This window comes from Symphodus melops, assembly GCF_947650265.1.
Source record: "Symphodus melops genome assembly, chromosome: 5".
Classification (NCBI taxonomy): domain Eukaryota; kingdom Metazoa; phylum Chordata; class Actinopteri; order Labriformes; family Labridae; genus Symphodus; species Symphodus melops.
In genome coordinates, this window is record NC_136695.1 from 10,479,834 (window position 1) to 10,498,768 (window position 18,935).

Below are 18,935 nucleotides of genomic sequence, written 5' to 3' on the forward strand. Positions count from 1 at the left end.
GTGTTGAATCCCTGAATAGAAAAGACTTTTGTTCAGAGTGAGTAATGGAAACTTTTCATAACTTCACTAAATTCAGCCATATTCAGACATTAATTCAGACATACAGTATTTGGTGTATTTTGAAACTCTGGAGAATTCCCCTTAAACATCATCATTTTGAAGTTACCGCTATTCTTTGACTCTCAGCTGAATCGAAATCACATCTTCAGTTTTTAATCACATGCTAACTAGAGAAGCCAGTCTGTGCTCCTACTGCCGTTCATTCTTTAAGCAGGTATTTGTGACCTTCTGTCTTCTGCAGAACTCAGAAACAGCAAATACAGCTATACAAGAAATACAGTTCTGCCCTATTTAATTTCCACTTCTGGTGGAACCACCATTTCCAGAAGAACAATCTTCTCCTCACTTTAGTAAAAGGGATTTAGCAACACTTTGGTGTCCATGTGATCATCTGGAGTTTCACTAAATTCAGGGGGAGACACATTCTTGTCTACTTACCCTTGCTGCTTTTAACAGAAATTCAAATCAACAACATTCAATTATATTCACGTGCGTTAGGAATATTGAAAAATCTAACCTCATTGCCGTGCACCATGAGATGGTGAGTGGTGATCAGGGCTTTGAAGACCACCACCCAGCTGGCATTTCCAGCCCTCTCCATCAGCGTGTCGACCATCTGGGGGACGTTCACAGTGGTCTCCTGGCTGGCCTGGATCAGGTCTGAGAAACAACAAGGACAGGAGCGACATGAGATCAGATGGTGTACATAAGCAGGGGAGAGATTCAGCTCTGGTGAAGCATGTACTGAAAACCCTTACTTTGAATAACTCGACAAAAACCACTGCATAGAATTTAAAACAAGGAGAGAGATGGGTGAGAAATGACAAACAGTGGTGTGCTTTGCATTTCACAGCTGCACTCCCTTGATTCCTAATGCTCGCTTTAATTGATTCCCTTGAACAGCATCCTCACATATGCAAATGTAATTACTTAGTTTTAAGTATTCAGAGTTAATCAACCTGTTTTCATGCTTTTGGAAGGCAGTGATGAAAAGATACTCACTTTTAATAATACAATAAGTGCTACCAATAAAACACATTATTTATAACTGCAAATGTATTGTGAGCTGATATCAGCACTGAGGCAAATGTTATGTGTGAGTGTTAGACCAATGAATTTGCCAGATCCTGCGGTATCGGCAGGGTCCAATCAGAAGCTTATTAGGAAGCAGCAGATTTATTTGTGCAAGCCAGAGAAGCTAATATGAAGCACAACTGCATCTGGATACTGCTGTTTTCCATCTCTCTTGAAATGAAAGTAGATGAGTGCTTCACATTATGGCTGCATTGCCTGATATGAGTCATAGCTTTGTTCGTTTCTGCAGCCAGTCATTACGAGCACAGGCAGGAAGGAGAGGGAAGAGCCAAAAAGCAAATCAGAATTGCAGATCAGAGTCCGATGGATTAACAGGAGAAAGCAACAGACCAAGGTTTGAACAACCTGCCATTCGGTGCGTACTGAGTTTTAGTGACAGAACACATGTAAAATACACAAAATAAAACTATTCTATGAACAAAAAAAATGTACATTTTCCAATACATCATATATAGACCAGGGGTTCCCAAACTCTGCCAAGGACCCAGTTACAGAATAGCATTAGCCTCTGGCCCTCTGGCCAGGACCCTCCTCTTGCAGAATTTCTTAAATTCTTTGTACATTGAAAAATACACATAACTACTAAATATGTTTTAGTAGTTAAAATTAATTTAAAAACAAAACAAAACTAGTTACATTAGAAAAATACAAGTAGAAGAACATAATCCGGGCTGAAATTTGCTGGGGAACAACTGAAATCACTCCTAACGTGTGCTAATGGATGCCATTTGTAGATATTGCTAAAAATGTTATAAGTTAAATTCATATCGCTTTTCTGCACCCTCCAACAAATAAATGAGGCAACACCTGCAAGCAGAATACTCGAGCGGCACTGATTTCACACTCGACATGCGTCATTATCCATTATCATCTGTCAACACCACTTCAGCTGTCTATTTAAGCTGCAAGAATTCCAGTCTCTCCCTCTGCTCTTTCATTGCTAGCTTTTGTTCTTACACTCGTACTCTTCGTCAGCCCCAGCATCACCTTTAGGCTCCAAATGGCGGTTTAAGATGTCATCCCATTACTCCTCATTTTTTCCGCATGTAAAATAAAACTGCGAGGAGTGATGACAAACTGTGTTCTGCTGCTGCAATAACTATTTGAAGCAAATACATAGGTACGAGTTTTCTGACTGAAATGCATTCATGAAGGCTCCACAATCATCTGAAAACAGCTTATTTGCATAATTTAACCACCAGTAAACTGGAATACTGCTAGTTAACATCTAATTTTATTTTATTTTTTTAACAGGTGAGGTTCTCAAAAAGACAATGACAAACTAACACTGTAGCAAGCCTTGCTAAATGCCAAAAAGTGAGACCCACATGTCCAGTTTATAGTAAAACAAAAACACATTGGAAAGCATGTGCAAGAGAGAACAGTACAACTAGACACAGAGACAAGACAGTAAGTTTAAAAAAACAGAGAATAAAAACATCAGGAAAACAATAGCGGGATGAACTGCATTTAATAGAGCGATACCGTCTGCCTGAGGGAAGAGGAATAAAAAAACTGCCCGCAAGATGACCTGAGTCCCTGGTGATGCTGAGGGCGCGTGATCACTGTAAATATCTTGGTGAGGATGCTTTCAAAAACACTGCTGTAGAAGTAGTTGTGTTTACTCTCTTCTCTTTTGACTGTCAGATTAAAAGATATCCCCAAATCAACAATATCTATTCAGTGTCATTTAGGAGAGTTGTCCATGGTCACATCTTCAGAGACTGTGTGAGGAACAAGTCTCATGGTTTTGTCTTGTTTAGAGATATTTCATAGTTTAGATTTCTAGTTCTTGTTTTAGTTTTCAATTATTCATTAGTGTTTCTTGTTGTACTCGTGTGTTAATGTTCCCTAGTGTTGCTTGTTTTACTTGTATGTTAATATTCCTTAGTTTGGTGTTAAATGTTTCCTGTATTACTGTATTTTGTCATGGTGTTTCTCTTGTGTGGTTCTTAGTTCAGTTGTTTTATTTTGTAGATCTGGTCCTGAGTGTTCCTGCCAGTTTGTGTTTTCCTCCTGTCTCCTGATTGCCCTGATTGTCTGCACCTGTGTCATTAGTCTCACCTGTGTCTGATTACCCCTACGTCTGTTTCTTCGCTTCTGTGTCAGTTCATTGTCTTATTTTGTTTGTACCTGTCAAATGTTTAGTTGTTAGTCAGTATTTCCAATGCTCCCTGTGTTTTACCGTTTGGATTTTTTTGTTGGATTTTGAAGAAATTTATTTTGGAAACTTAAATAAGTAAGCCTGTTTATTTACCTTCTGACTTTTTGTTAAAATAAATCGTGTTGTGGTTCTGCTCTTGGGTCCTCCGCACAACAATGAGATAAGTAGATGTGTAGGCAGGGTGATGGACAGGTAGGGAGAGAAAACATGACTGGCATCATTTTGAAAGCATTGATTCAGCAGAGCAGAGTAGATGCAGATCAGTTACTATAGAGTCCTGTGATTCATCAATAGTGTCATATCCATTCTTGCCAGTTTACTCTCAGATTATAAGAGGGCATATAGTGATTGACTTTTACTTCCTGACTCAATACAAACCAAATGTCACATGAGACACGTTTTATCAATGAATCATGGAAGCATGAGCGAAACGTAATGAAACCTACAAAGAGTCATTGTGCTAGATGACACTTTCTTAAAGCTTTTGGTAATTACATTTATAAAGTTGGATGTAACATGAACATGTCAGGTTACATACAGTACATACCTTCTCAAAGAGACTTAGGAGGCATTTAATTCTTCAATAACTGTTGTTTGAAAGCCAGCGTGCCCCGACCTGCATCAAACCATGACATGCACAAGGGTCTGAAGGCCTGATCAGCCCTTGTTTTACTTGTGTCACAGTGGGCTGCTGGGGCCTCGGAGCAGCAGCAGGCTGCCCTTTAGTTTGAAGAACACAGAGCTAATCCCAAATTTTGTAGTCAGCATGTCTAAGTACTCTTTGTGAAGACATTGAACCTCAAATTGCTTAAGAATGTAAACCTGAGAAAAGTGTAGGTGGATGAGTTAGTGAAATATATAATTCTGATAGACTCCGTGAGCAATCAAAATGAAGTCTCTTTATCGCAGAAGCATGTGACTGAATTTTAAAACACTAAAGCAAAAATGTATTGTATTGTCCCTTTCCTTTGCATTGTGATTCTATCAAAAGCTATGCTAATACAGTAGTTGAAGTACTTTCTTGTGGCCCTTTTTTCTGCCTTAGTGATACATTATACAGTATACATCATGTATTGTATGAAGCAAGTTTCCATGAATGGGTCAAATAAAGCTCACAAGGGGAGGAGTTTTAAAGATGAACGCATGAATAATCATGTGAAAATGCTTTCAAGGTCATTTTGCTTTCATGGTTATGCTACCGGTCGGCTCACACTTCAGCTTCCTTTCTCATGCTTTCATCATGCAGTAATGAATGCTGTGCACGTCCTTTTCAGTAGTAAAACAGCAGATACACACCATACACACACACAGACACAGAAGGATAATCCCTGCAGGGCTGATGAGTCAGTATCCTGCATCATCCTCATCATGCTTTTCATCGCTCTGTCTCTTCCCCTGTCTGTCGGTCTGTCTGTCTGCCTCACCCTCTGCCCATCTAACATCCCACAGGGAGGGCCAGTGTCGTCCTGTCAGACAAACCAATTACCATGTGTTGAAAAGAGTTCAGCAAGTAACGGATGTACAGAGATGATAGCTGTATATTATGTTGCCAGGTAACCAATGCGCTCACCCTGTACTTCAATCAAAAGTGTGTCCACCATGAGTCTTCTGGTTCCATGCTAAGACATTCATTTTGTGTGTCTGCTAATCAATGGTAGCTATTGTTGCTTATTATTAACACAGCATTAGGAATGTTATTTGAGTATATAGAACTGTATAACTGTAAGAGTAGTTAAACATATCATGAATTATACAGTAAAGTAAAGATTTGTGTTTTTGGAAGTTTGCATATATGCAGGTGTATAAACAATTCAGAAAAGTGCAACAGAAAATAATTGTCATCCCATAAAACAGAGAGACACGATCAGGGAGAGTCTCTGTTCTGATTGAATGCTGAACAATTCAGCAGGAACTTGTGACTCTTAGCCCCCCCCCACACACACACACACAAACACCACCACCCCAAAAAAAAAAAACACACACGAATACCTTCCTTCTCAATTATTCATACGAGCGTGTATGAGTAAGAAGTAGAAACAAAGAGTGCAAGGCAACTCGATATGTAGCCGTTGTCAAACACTACTTCACCCACCCACACTCACAGTCAGCCTAACAAACATTTGAATAGATCCACATTACATATCCTGAATGTTTCAACATATTGCTATATTAAATCATAAACTGTTTTGCATGAATGAAGCTGACAGATGTACACATATTTCAAACCATGCAGTCCTGAAGACCCTGGATGGACACATGTACTTTTTTTTTTAAAGGTTTTATTTTTGGCCTTTTTTTTGCCTTTTATTGATAGGACAGTGGATAGAGTCGGAAACAGGGAGAGAGTGGGGAGAGACATGCGGGAAAGTGGCCACAGGCCGGACGCGAACCCAGGCGCGAGGAGCAAAGCCTCGCAACATGGTGCGCGCGCTGCCGCTGCGCTATCGGCGCCACCAGGACACATGTACTTTTGAGGTAAACATTAAAAAGGGATCCATGTCGATCCCTGTCTTGTTAATGATGATACATCTATCAATATTCCCTTCAGTTGGCAGTTCTGTTTGAGTCCTGGCCTGCTGTTAACTGTGTTATCGTTCAGAGAAGACACATTGTACTCTCTCTGAATGAAAAAAGGGATGTTTTTATTATTAAGTGCCCTAGCCATTGAGAGGAAAAATATTGTCCCAGGCAGGTGAGAAACCAGAGCTATATGATGATATGTGTTTTGTTCCTCTCATCTTTGTCCTTTAAGCCAATCATTATATAGAAGTGTTAAACAAAGTGATGATCTTACATATTTAGATAAAACACCACTCTGCATTTCCTCTCAGCTTTGCAGTAGAAACATCACTGTCTAAGGCTCATTGCTCGCATCAAAAATCATCTCTAACACCAGTCCCCATTTTTTCCCTCAAAACTCACTTTCCACTCAATGTCCATCATTATAGTCTTTGCATTCAAACTGGTGAACATAGTGCAGCAATTCAGAGCAAGCTTTTTAAATCCCATGTTTCCTCCAGGAGCTGTTGACTTAAAAACCCTGAAATGTTTTCTTTCCTTGGTAGGCAAGAGATACTGCACTCCATGAATACTAATGTAGCTCTCTGTCAGACGGCTGTATAAATGTTCAAATGTGAAGAAATCGACTTTGTAAGGTAACAACAAATCCCTTTTCTGTTTTGATACAACAAAATGATGCCTAGCTATAACGAAAGCCTGACGTATAGACAGGCAGGAGGGTTGCCATGGTTCTGAACTACTGACAGATCCTGCACCGGGACACTATCCAGCTGTTAGCCATTAGCTAGAGATCACCAATTACTTACAGGTATACAACTAAACCCAAAGAATTACAGGACCCCAAGCTACAAACACAATGCTGCTTGCAGTGGCACACATGCACACACTCAAAGAGGTATAGCCAACGCATCTGCTGGTATTCTATGACGGTAAGTAATGAACCAATCAGCATTAGCACTGTTTTCTGTAAAACCCAAAAGCTGTGTTTTAGACGTACAGTACACACACAGACATAAAGACTGTTTGCAAGATGTGTAATGTAACACAATCTATTGTGCTTTAGAAATGTTGTTGCTAAATATGCAGCTAACAAGTCCCAGTGCTGTGGTCTGGATATAACATTTCAGTCCCTGCAGGTCATGTCCTTCATTAAAAGCCTGGGGAATTTCAACATTGAAACAAGGTTATTTGTAATATGGGGACTACATGGAGCCGATATACCATTCTCATAGCGATGTAAAGATAAATCGTGATAATTCAAGGGTGTCAAGGTTTACATCAGTACTCTGAAAAATGAATCGCAATAATACCGTGAGCGTCAGCAGCTGTCGGGAAAGATTTTGAAAATGAGGACGCGCCACCGTCTTTTTTTTTTTTTTTTAAAGGTTTATTTTTGGCCTTTTTGCCTTTATTGATAGGACAGTGGATAGAGTCGGAAATAGGGAGAGAGTGGGGAGAGACATGCGGGAAAGTGGCCACAGGCCGGACGCGAACCCGGGCCGCCCGCGCGAGGAGCAAAGCCTCGCAACATGGTGCGCGTGCGCTGCCGCTGCGCTATCGGCGCCACCACGCCACCGTCTTTTTAGCGGAAACGTTTTAGCTTCCCCAAGAAACAAATTGAAAGAGGTGAGAAGATAACAGAGAGAAAAAACTGTTCAAGTATTGCAAGAAGACGGGGAACTACACAAATAGCACAACCAACATGATGCATCATTTAATCAGCACCAATCACCTCCCCTTGCTGCAAGAAAAAAAACAAACATTAAAAGGCCAAACCACACTGACTCCTGAAGGGATCTTTTACAGCCATCATTTGTCTACAGTCTCCTTTTGTAAAATAAATCATGAAGGAATCGTATTGTGAACCCAGTATTGTGAATTGTATTGTACTGTGAGTTCTACATTCTAGACATTTGTTATATTATAGTTCCAATAGCAATGTATGAACGAGTGCATGACCCTGTCCATGTAGTATCCTGTCCTGCTCTTATTGTACAACCACAGCACCTGAACTGTCAGAGTACAGCGAGCACGCAAAGAGAGAGAAAGGATTACTCTGACAAGTTCACATCTTGTGTTAGTGTGTGTGTGTGTGTGTGTGTGTGTGTTAAACAAGACACCTGTCATGATGTAAGGCTGGTAAACAAACGTACATGACAAACTCGTTGCACACAAACACAAACAGACCTTCACATCTGACTTTAAAATGAAGCCATAATGATTCAGCTTTCCATCTGAGACAAACAAACATTTATGAATTATTTGCAGCCTCGTCTTTTATGCATTAAATGGTTGGTACAATTTTCTAAACATGAGATTGTACCACGCTACAAGCTGTGGAGACCCTAAGGAATTCATTAAACCGTTGTAGTATTTTCCCTGAGCCACAGGTTGATACGGTTCCTGAGAGTGTTTTGATCATCCCAAAACACATAAACACATTAAAGAGTTCATTTCATATGATACATACATTCATAACAATAAAGACATGGCCAGAGGGGTTTATTCTGTAACATCATCTGCTTCTCTCATTTCAGTCTCTGGTGAGCTATGTCTGAGTGTAGGGCGTGTTGGAACAGCTTGTTGCTGTGCTGCTGGAAAAAAAAACACTAGTTATATTTATCTGAATAATCATTTAAACAATGTGATTTCTTTTCAAATTAAATATTTGTTTAAATAATGATTACTCCTCAATTTAAGTCTTTTTGCTGGAATTAGCCTACTGATTTCTGTTACTGCTGCACAGTGCATGAAGTGTCTGCACTCGCGACCACAACCATCTCCGTGCACTTAATCAAACTGCTGCATTATGTTTTCTGTTCCTCAGTATGTTCTCCGTGCTTTTGTTGATGTTGACATGCTGTTGGACTATAAAGACAAATATTGTCATTATAACCCCGACTCTTTAAGCCTGAAGCTACAGGGTCAGGGCATTGATTGACTTGCGTGTTATTATTGCTGAATCTTGCCTTCATATGTTTATTAATGTCTGCCGCTTTCTCTGCCTCAAACAACCCTGCTAGTGAAACCGAAGGTGAGGGGGGGGGGGGCAGAGGGATGAAGGAGGAGCCTTTGAAGAGAGCATTTATTCTGATCTGCTTTGAAAGTGGCATCATAGTCTCTAAAGAATATCAACTACAGTAAAATTAAACATTATTCCAGGCATATCCTATTAGAGAGAGACCTACTAGGCTTGTATTGATTGAGATCTTCTGCTATCACATCATGGACCTGTGTGCTCTATTGACCCACAACGTGTCAGATGACTGACACTTTATACTTCTGGATGCACTGCAGCGTTTACCACACCCAGCTTAAACTGAAAGGACTAGATTTTAATTTTACACAGCACCCTTAGAATATGAGTGAGTGCTGTCAAAGCTTCTGTGAGTGAGTATGACTGAAGGCAAACTGCCAAGCATGCACAGCAGAACACAAACATAATATACGCTACATAAGCCTGCATCACACATGCAACATCCTCCTCATTTTTTCTCCCTTTAAGATTTTTTTTTTTTTTCATAAATGTAGGAATAAGAATCACGGGGGACATGCCAAGGTGGTTTCCAAGGCAACGGGCTCTCTCCAGTGGCATCCAGGATGCAGAAAGATCCTTTGAAATGTGGCAGTTGCACAGTCCCGAAAAGGGGTCATTTAGCCGAAGCCTGGTATATGAATCATACCAGCACCAACACTACTAAAAGATTCAACACAGAATTCATATAGAAACATAATAACTCTCATACATACTGTATATCCCCTGAACGTGTTATTTTCCATCATGGAAATGTTTGTTTTTTTTCTATTTAAAGGTTTATACTGATCAGTGGTGTTGAATACATGACTCATGAGGAGTGGTGCATTCAGTAAAAGCGTACACTCTGTATGTGAGAACGCAGCATGTAATGCAAGCCATGCTGCATGAGTGATGCCCTGTTGAGCTACACATGAACGGACCATGAAAGTGCAGGGTTTATTTATAGCTCCTCTCCCCCTCAAGCAACATACAAGGGGAGAAAAAAATACCCAGAATGCACTCCGTCCCAGCCTAGCATAGCACCAATGTAGTGTGGCAGCCTCACAAAAGAGGACACTAGTGGGATCCTAACACCATGGAGGCTGGAAGTGACATCTGAGGAGAAATCTGGCATGCCACATAATACTGCTGCTATTGCTGGAGCACATAGATAGCAGGGCTGTTTTCAGTAAGATTGTACTCAGCCATTGGAGTATATTTAGTTTGTTTGCTGTGATGTAGCTCAAGAAATTCCCACATCTGTTCAGTTTGTTTTTTAAGATGTGGAAAGTATGTTGTGTACAGTACAGTGTGGGATAAAAACGACAGGTTTAATAACATTTAAAGGGCAGCTGTGGATCAGTAGTAGAGTAGGTTTCCTCTCAAGTGGAAGGTGTGGGGTACAATCCTTCGCTCCTGCATGTTAATGTTTCCTCGTGCAAGACACTGGACCCCAAATTGCTCCCACTGCTGTGTCAGCGGTGAATGTGTATGAATAGGGTTAGTTCAAACTGAAGGACACTATTCAAGCTCAAGTCCATTTACCATTTCAAGGAGATAAAGGACATTTTCTCTTATGATTCAACTGGACTTATGCATCAATAATTACATCTCGTAATAAAGAGAGAAAAAAGGAGTTAGAAGCAACCCATCAGCATTCATGAACTGATAAATACTAGACTATAGTATAGACAACAGACCTGCACACAAGCCCTTCATTTTTTCTCAGGGATATACAATTTGGCAAAAGGCACAAGTGGGGTCATGGTGAGTGAACATGAGCTCTCGTACAGCACAGGAGCGTTCATTGTTCTTCCATCATTCAGTAAGAAGCAAATAGACTTCTGCCTGTCTGCAGTCAAACCTCTCGCATTAAAACATTTAACAAAGTAGCCATACAGTGACTGGATGACATATTTTCTACCTGGTGGACAGATCAGCCTTTTCCAGCTGTGTTGAAGGGTCACTCTTACTCTTATTGTGGGCTACTTTTTTCCACCAGCGCCATGATCAGCTCACTACTAATGTCCTGATTAAAAATGTATCAGCTCCTGAGAATCAGCCGCCTATAATCTTTTTGCTGTGTGCATTTATTTTGTGTCTGTACTGTAGCTCCATTTGTCCCTTATTAGCCGTTTATCCTTCATAAGGCTTTGTGTCCTCACTGTCTGAATAGAAAGTCCTGGCTCGAGGCTTGTATATTCCTGCACCAAAGGAGGAGTCATGGAGAGATATCCACTTTGTATCCTGAACAAAATAATGCAGCCAAGGTAGTTTAGATTCTCGACTGTTTGGGCTTCTTTTTCTGACAGAGAAAAACAGTGTGAGGGCTGCAACAGGTCTGTCTAGGGCCCAAGAAGAAGAGGTAGGAGGTGAAAAGTAAATATTGAATAATGTCATGTAATTCAAACATCTCAAAAAATACTGCCAGGGATGCATGACACTTTTATTCCAGGGACTATGATGTTAACCTGCTTCTCATGGTTAATGCTGATGAATTAAAAAAAAAAAAAAAAACGTGCTAAACATAGTCAACATATTCTTATCTCGTTATCCTGGAACATTTTAAATACCAAAGCTTACAAGCTCTACACTACAACAATAGACCAGGCTGAATTATTAAGCATGACGACTTTTGAATGCAGCAACAGCTCTGTCTTTAAGCACAATATCATGAACGGTACTTGGCCAAAAAGTGAACATTTAGGACAACCTTTTAAAGATTATTGTTCTTAAACTAGTTTTCCAACCAGCTTTCCAAACTTTCCCAAACTCTGTGAAACTATGTCTTTACACCTTCCTCTTGTATTTGGTGTACTAGTCAGTGGGGGAACACTCTTCAGTGATATATATATATTTTTTTTCAAACCAGGCCCTGGAGCAGAACTCAGCATTGAGGAGGGTAATAAAACAGATGGAAACCCAAGTCTTGCTGCATTATTGATATGCAGCCAAAATCTCTGAGCTTCTGAAAAGGCTGCTTGCTCTTTACCAGCATACAACACATATTACTTACATACTGTTCAGCCTAAAGCACCTCTGTTCACTCAAGTGCAATAAATCCCCCATAGATATGTCTTCACTGTAATATTGATGTTTTTATCCTTGACTTGAGGGCTCAAAGGCAGGGCAACCTCTAAGGACTTGAGAGGCATGAAATTGTGGGGGGGGTACAGCAGAAACAAATCAACTTGAATGGGCTCCTCAGATTGAGAGATAATGATCTGATATCAGCTGTATGGGGATCCTGCTCCCAGCTCATTAATCTGGACACACACTGTTGGTTGAATAGTCCACCTCCCACACAGTGCTCCACATTAAAGAGGCTCTAGGCTTTTGAGGATACCCGCTGAGAGATCAGCACTGCAACACACGCCGGGCCCTTACATCTCTCTGTGCATTGAAACTGAACAATATTATTAGAGAGTGGTAAACAAGACGAAAAACAGAGTGGGAGTGGTGGGGAAACAGATACTGAAGAACATGAGGAATAACTAAAGGAAAAGAAATACTATTTGAAACACTCCCTCATTGCAGCTGATAAATAAAACAAAAATGTAATTTTCTTCTTCTTTTATCCATAGTAGTTGCTGGCAGGTTAGAAAGAATCTGTGAAGATTTTTAGCATACCTCAGAAGTGCACATAGCCTCCTAATGATAATGTAAATAAGACCTTTAGTACAAATATCACTAACATTATAACCAAAACTCTTAAGGGACTTGAATGCATGCAACCTGTCTGTTAAATTGTTTTTGTGTTTTCCAAACAGAATTCATTGTAACTGAAGCAGCACAGAAAACAACAAGCAGCAGTCCCAATGTCTCTTACATATCTGAGCTGACTTTAGGTCAGCGAGTTCAGTAGGGTAAAACAAAAAACAAAAAAATCCCTTGCATGTTTTTTAATGGCATTTCTCTGATGTTACCTACAGCAACTTCTTTGAGCGTCTATATTTTGTTCACCACTAACCACAGGTTGTCTAAATCCTGTTAAAGATTTTCATCATCAGTATTTTTAGACTGACAGCCTGCAGACACGACTGAGTGCAGTTGCCAGGAGACATGAAATCTTTTCACACATCAGGCTTTTTTAACACCTGAAGCAAAAAATATAATCTGAATGCTGATTTATTATCATAGAAATAATCAGAACTTTGCAGTAAAAGGTGTTTTTATAAGTCAGGTCATAATACGATTTAATAAGTTACAATGTATCCTGATAACATGTAAAATGACTAATGAGCTTTAAATGTTGGGCAGATTTTACATTGGACCGAGCTACTGTAGGCTAACTCTATTTTAAATCATTTCACAGGTATGTGAAAAACATATGTTTTCATCCAACTCTCCATAACAATAATTCAATTATGTGTTTAAGCTTCATAAAAAATTCAAATTTCAGATCGACATAATTGACAAGTTCATATTTCTGTTATATATCTACCGTAAATTCCGTACTATTGAGCGCACCTGGATATAAGCCGCACCGGCTAAAAATAAGTAAATAAATGTATTTGTACATATATAAGCCGCACTTGATTATAAGCCGCAGGTGTCCACGCTATAACAAGAGCTATTTACACAGACGTAGGCTACCGGTAACATCCGCAAATACTGTAGCGTCCGTACGGACGTTAAAGGACGACGAGAGCGTTCAAATAATAACTTTTAATAACCCGATCACTGTCGGCCGTGACCACGCCGTTTACAGCGGAGAACAACACCATAACTTGCCGTAACAATCCAACTCTCTCCCCCAGCGTTCTCTCATACAGCCACTCAACACGTTCTCGCTGGTGCATTCACTGACTCTCCACATAATCGGAATTATGAACACATTATCAACTACTGACTTTACAACATGAACCGTTACAATACGAAGCCTAGCCGACGGTGTCTGTAACACGGCTGATGAAAAAGATGACCGTAATATATTTCACAAGAAAAAGTCCATCCATTCACTGCCTCAGAATGACTTCATTACTCACTTCCTCAGTCTCTGTTGTCGCTGTCAGTGTCATCTTAACGTGCAGCAGCTCTGTTAGCTTCTTTGACAGCCAGGTCGATCGCCTTTAACTTGAAAGCTACATCATATGTATTTCTCCGTGTGTTTTCCATGATGAGGGTGCGTGCATGAAGCGCAAAATGACTGATATTAAGATCCGACGTGACGAAGTCAAATGTTTTTGCGGCAGAAGCTCATTGTCCCCCATAAAAAATCCATGCATTAGCCGCACCGGAGTAGAAGCCGCAGTGCTCGAAGTGTGAGAAAAAAGTAGCGGCTTATAGTCCGGAATTTACGGTATATATCTCATATCTATGTTGTTATCTTTTTTAAACTTTCCATGAAGCCACGCTGTCATGCCTGAGATTTCACAGACTATCAACTGCCCCCACCCTTTTTCCTCCTCTCCCCCTATATCAAAGCGACAGTCAGCCTCTCATATGCAGAAACACACTGATGGTGACTCATGTTGTCGTAACAGTACCTTCGCAGCCAAAGGCGAGTCAGCATGCTGTTTATGTTTCTCACAGCTTACCCTCCTGCCTTCTTCAGCCCCGCTTCAATACCTAAACACACTTTTACACACAAACCAAATGTATCCTGTATCCTGCATTTGCTGGACGGGAGTGTAATTGCATAACTGTGTAAAAAAACCCTGTTAATTGGCGTGACTAGCAGAGTGGCAGTAGAGCTGGTGATAATTGTTGCAGGAAACAGACAGGCACATTAAATCAGTACCAAGGTCAACGCGATAAATATTGTCAAGGTTTAAATGTTCTGTATATGTAAGAGAGGGGAAATGATATCATGCATTTTTTAAAAACACCACCTTCAAGCTATAAAGCTGCAGGCTCTAAACAGCAGGCGCATTAAGAGGTAAGGCATCTGAGTAGATGCAGATAAAGATGGAGGCTATTACAGTAGAAGCAGCAGGAGTGGAGTGGCCTGTCTCATGGAAACAGAGTCATCTTCATTTGGCAGACATTCAGATCCTCTTACACTTGTTCTCTAGCTGTCTCCTTCTGGTCTATCACATCCTGCATGTTCTGTGATTCATACTCTGGACATTCAGATTCACACGAAGAAGCTGCTATTTGTTATTCTGCCAACCGGGAAAAATACTGCTTCCAAGTTTACCCGTGTTTCTGAGTTCGTAAAAATGCTGTATACTTGTGTCACATTCAGGTGCCGTCTGATGGTAGGGATAACCAAAATGGGCCCTTTGTACAAAAGTAATCCCTTTGTAACAGCTGATAAAGGTAGCAAATCAAGCAGCGTGTTGTTCTACTGTCCTTAAACAGCAGCCATGGTCGAAGAGTGCCCAAGGCAGTCAGTTTATCAATTTAACTGATGTACGCCAGATGTTGTGTAATCCACCTCGTCCAATCCCTCCAAATCAACAGAACAACAGCAGTATATTAAACAATGTCCTGATGGATGTGTGTCAGTAAACAGGTTAAGTTGGCTATATGGAATAGGGTACCGTTTACCCCTCGCTGTCCCCTTGTGCTTAATTGTGATCACTTACGAATCGAAAATGTATATTTCAAACGGCGCTGTCTGACTCTCATCCCACACATCACCAACTCATATGATTCAGTCACAGTGAACATGCATGGCGAGCTGGTGCACTTCCTCACTCTCCTTTTTGTAGCCCTGATTCGTTTCCCTGCCAGCGTGCCAGATGGTCACACGACTGCACCAGGATCATCCAAATCTCCATCCTTTAGTTGGAAAAGGACGGCACTCTTCCTGAATAAACAATGTGACGTTATCCGAATGTATTCTTTAGAACCAGTACTACTTGTATGAACACACTGTATATTTTCCACTTGTTGAAGGTAGGTGTTGCTCTTGGTGTGTTTCAGTCTAAAAGCAAGTGTTACTTTCATTCACAGTTCTTGAATTAAAACACTAAATTCTTGTGCCCTAATCAAAAGGAGAAGTGATCACTGAGGAAACGACTCCTCCCAACTGTGTCTTGCTGATCCATCACCTCACTAACACGTAGCCCAAATGGACCGCACCACCAACCAGGCCTAACAAGTGTGTTAAACATATTCTTCCCAATATATCTTTATAAATATTTAAAGCTACTGCAAAGAACGTTTAAATCGTGCTGATCTTAGCAACCCCTGTGGATCGAATGATCAGACTTATCCCTTTGCTGATCTTGTACAGAAAATGCCAAGCTAACACACGGTAACAGGTGTTAAATATAACTCCAGGTAGTCAGTCTTGTTTGGGAACATTGTGGCTTTGTAGGTAATATAAGGGATTACTTTAAATATCAGTCTGTATCATGACTGTATCATGCACTTCCATGCTAGCAGCTTTCTGACAGAGCATTAGCACAATACAAACAAACGTTGCACTTCTAAAAATCACAGGAGGTATGTTAGTTTAAGCCCTTCTGTTTTTTCTATACAGCGCAGAAATAGAAGGAGCTGTTGTTCGTAAAAGCATTGAAATACGAGGTTGAGTTGGACTTATTTGTCTACCGCAATTATCCTGACGATTACGACTTGAAGACAGTTGACATACAGCTGCACCTCCTCCTCTGCACCCCCCTGCTATTAGCTAGAATTTTTTTTTTTAATTTGGATACTTAGGATTTCTTTTTGTACCAGCTGCACATGCATGTAGCATACTTGTGCAACTGTGTTTCTTTGAATTTGTGTGTACATGCACACACACAAACAAACACGCTCATACGTGTAGTCAGTTCATCCGTGAAACATCGAGCAGCTTCTGTAAGAAACACTGTGGCATGTGTGGTGTCAGGCAGTCTGTGCTGCTTCTGAGCTCTAAACTGAAGAGTGTAGAGGCTCTTAAAATAAATAGTAAATGTGGATTCACTTTTTTTCAAATCAATCGTTTGGTCTCAAAGCTCTGTTTTTTTCTCAGTTCTTCCTCTTTCTGTCTGATGCTCTGGTATCACAGCAAAAGAATCTCACTGCCCTGCTCTCTGAATGTCACCGGAAATGGATTAGCTGAACAACTCACCCGCAATTAGCTGAGACAGGAACAAGTCATTAGAGATTATTTTAGTACCATGGTAGATATCTATAAGATCTGCCTAGATTTATGACTATAATAATGCAACTAATAATAATTATGTTATCAATCAGTGAAACTCACTAAGAGAATTTAAAAAAAGCCACGTAAAAAAGATCTGTCAGCCATCTTAATGTCTGTTTCATTAAAGTCCAATTAATTTTCCAAGACTGTCACAGACATAATTTTAAAAAGAAATCCAAAATGTAAGAAGTCAAAGACCAATCAATGACATATCTTCAGGATCTTAGCCGGTTGGTGGGGTTAATTGATATAAATGATTGTTAAAGGAGTCATCATTTCCAGCAGTCAAAGACAGTAAAACATGTATGAATAAAACTTATTACACTATGTGCAAATTGCAAAGCCAGAATTAGTTTTTTTTCATAATACGTGACTGATTATATGATCAGCAAAGTTAAGGGAAATGTCATATCTATAAATGCAGTTTTGTCAAAATGAATAATACCTTATGAGACAAATGAAACATTTTTTTGGGATAACGGGATGTCTTCAATAGATTATGCAGTGTGCATTAAGATGGGAGCTCTATGACAGCAAAGATGGAACAGCTGTGAAGTTTTGGTGATCTGGTGAAACAGGTTTTACTGATGCTGAAGATCTTTGTCTTTATTGGAGGTCAGAGACTAGATGTTTTTTTTAGTTTACCAAACAGCTGAACCAAACAAACTATTCCTTCAAATGAGTCTTTAAGCATGAAACTCAAAATGGAAACCTCAAATGCAGTACTGACGTCTTCTTCAAGTTGTCTGTATTTAGTAATTAGGTTGAAAAGATGATCAACGATAGGTTAATTCAGTGGTTTAAACTTTCTATAGCTTATTAACACCTCATAGGCTACAACATCTCTGCTGAACTGAATCACTGTGGCTAAAAGCTAAGATCATAAATTAGGATGGCATGACATGGCATGTTTTTTTCAACATTATCATGAAGTTGTTGCATTAAGGACAGTTTGAGTAAGCATTCATTTCATACACTTCATTTTCCTTTTACTGGACAGAATCAGACTTCTGGTCACAAGAAATAGACGGCAAAAGGGGACTTAGCGGGACATTGAGAAGCCGTATGATTCCTTTTTGCTAATGTTTCATCATGACTTGCTTGAGAGGTGAATTTTCAGGTGTTTTATTCTGGCTTTAAGTTTAGACAATGTGTGAAATACTTCCTTAAAATGACACAAAAAGATTCCTCCTTTAATAAAACAGCACATGAATGTACACATTGATAGTTTAAGATGATACCTTGAGTTCAAGATTGTCACAACTGTGTAGTGGAATCACATTATCTATTCTCACAGTCTAAGTTATTTGATCTGCTACTTAGGAGACATGAGAAAGTGTTTTGTGGAGGCCAGTGCCTCCTCTGATCTCACCACAACAGCAAAGAGCTGACTCAAACTTTGGCATGTTGTCAGGCTTTGATTATAAAGCAGTTCACGATTCAGTTAATTTTTTTGGTCTGGACACATTAAACAGACATGTGGATTGATTTCCCCAAGTTGGTTTCGTTTAGCCAACTTAACCTTGCTGCCATTTCTTCAGATTTTAAACCGAAGCAATGGTGCTGAGACTGTCACATCCCCGGGTTAAGTGTTCTGTTTATTTCTGTTTCCCTCATGTATCATGTCCTGTTTTGTGTTTTACTTTAATACTTACCCTGTGTCTCGTTTCAGGTCTGTTGGCTGCATGCCCTTCCCCCAGTGTTTCCCAGCCTGCTGATTACCTGATGTGTCTCACCTGTGTTTTGTTAACTCCACCCCCTGTTCGGTATTTAATGTCTGCCTTCCCCTCACTCTGTGCCAGTTCGTCTTGTCTCTTCGTAGCAGCGTTACCAGCATTCTTCTGTTTAGCCTTCTGATCTGACCCGGTGTGTTTTTGACCTTGATTTTCGGCCTGCCGTTTTTCTACATCTGCCTGGACTGATTGACTACCGTGAACCGAACCCTGCCTGCAAATGAACAGATTGTGACACTACCTTTACCCCTGAGTCGTGCG

At 40.1% G+C, this 18,935-nt stretch overlaps 1 protein-coding gene across 10 annotated transcripts in view; it reads right to left on the bottom strand.

Moving 5' to 3' along the window:
• snap91a (synaptosome associated protein 91a) overlaps window positions 1–18,935 on the bottom strand; it is a 50,808-nt gene that overhangs the window by 29,818 nt on the left and 2,055 nt on the right. For all 10 annotated transcript variants that reach the window (XM_079343537.1, XM_079343542.1, XM_079343541.1 and 7 more), the window contains exon 2: window positions 578–720. In XM_079343537.1, coding sequence (XP_079199663.1) covers window positions 578–720 — 143 coding nt within the window. The remainder of the gene's footprint in view (window positions 1–577; window positions 721–18,935) is intronic.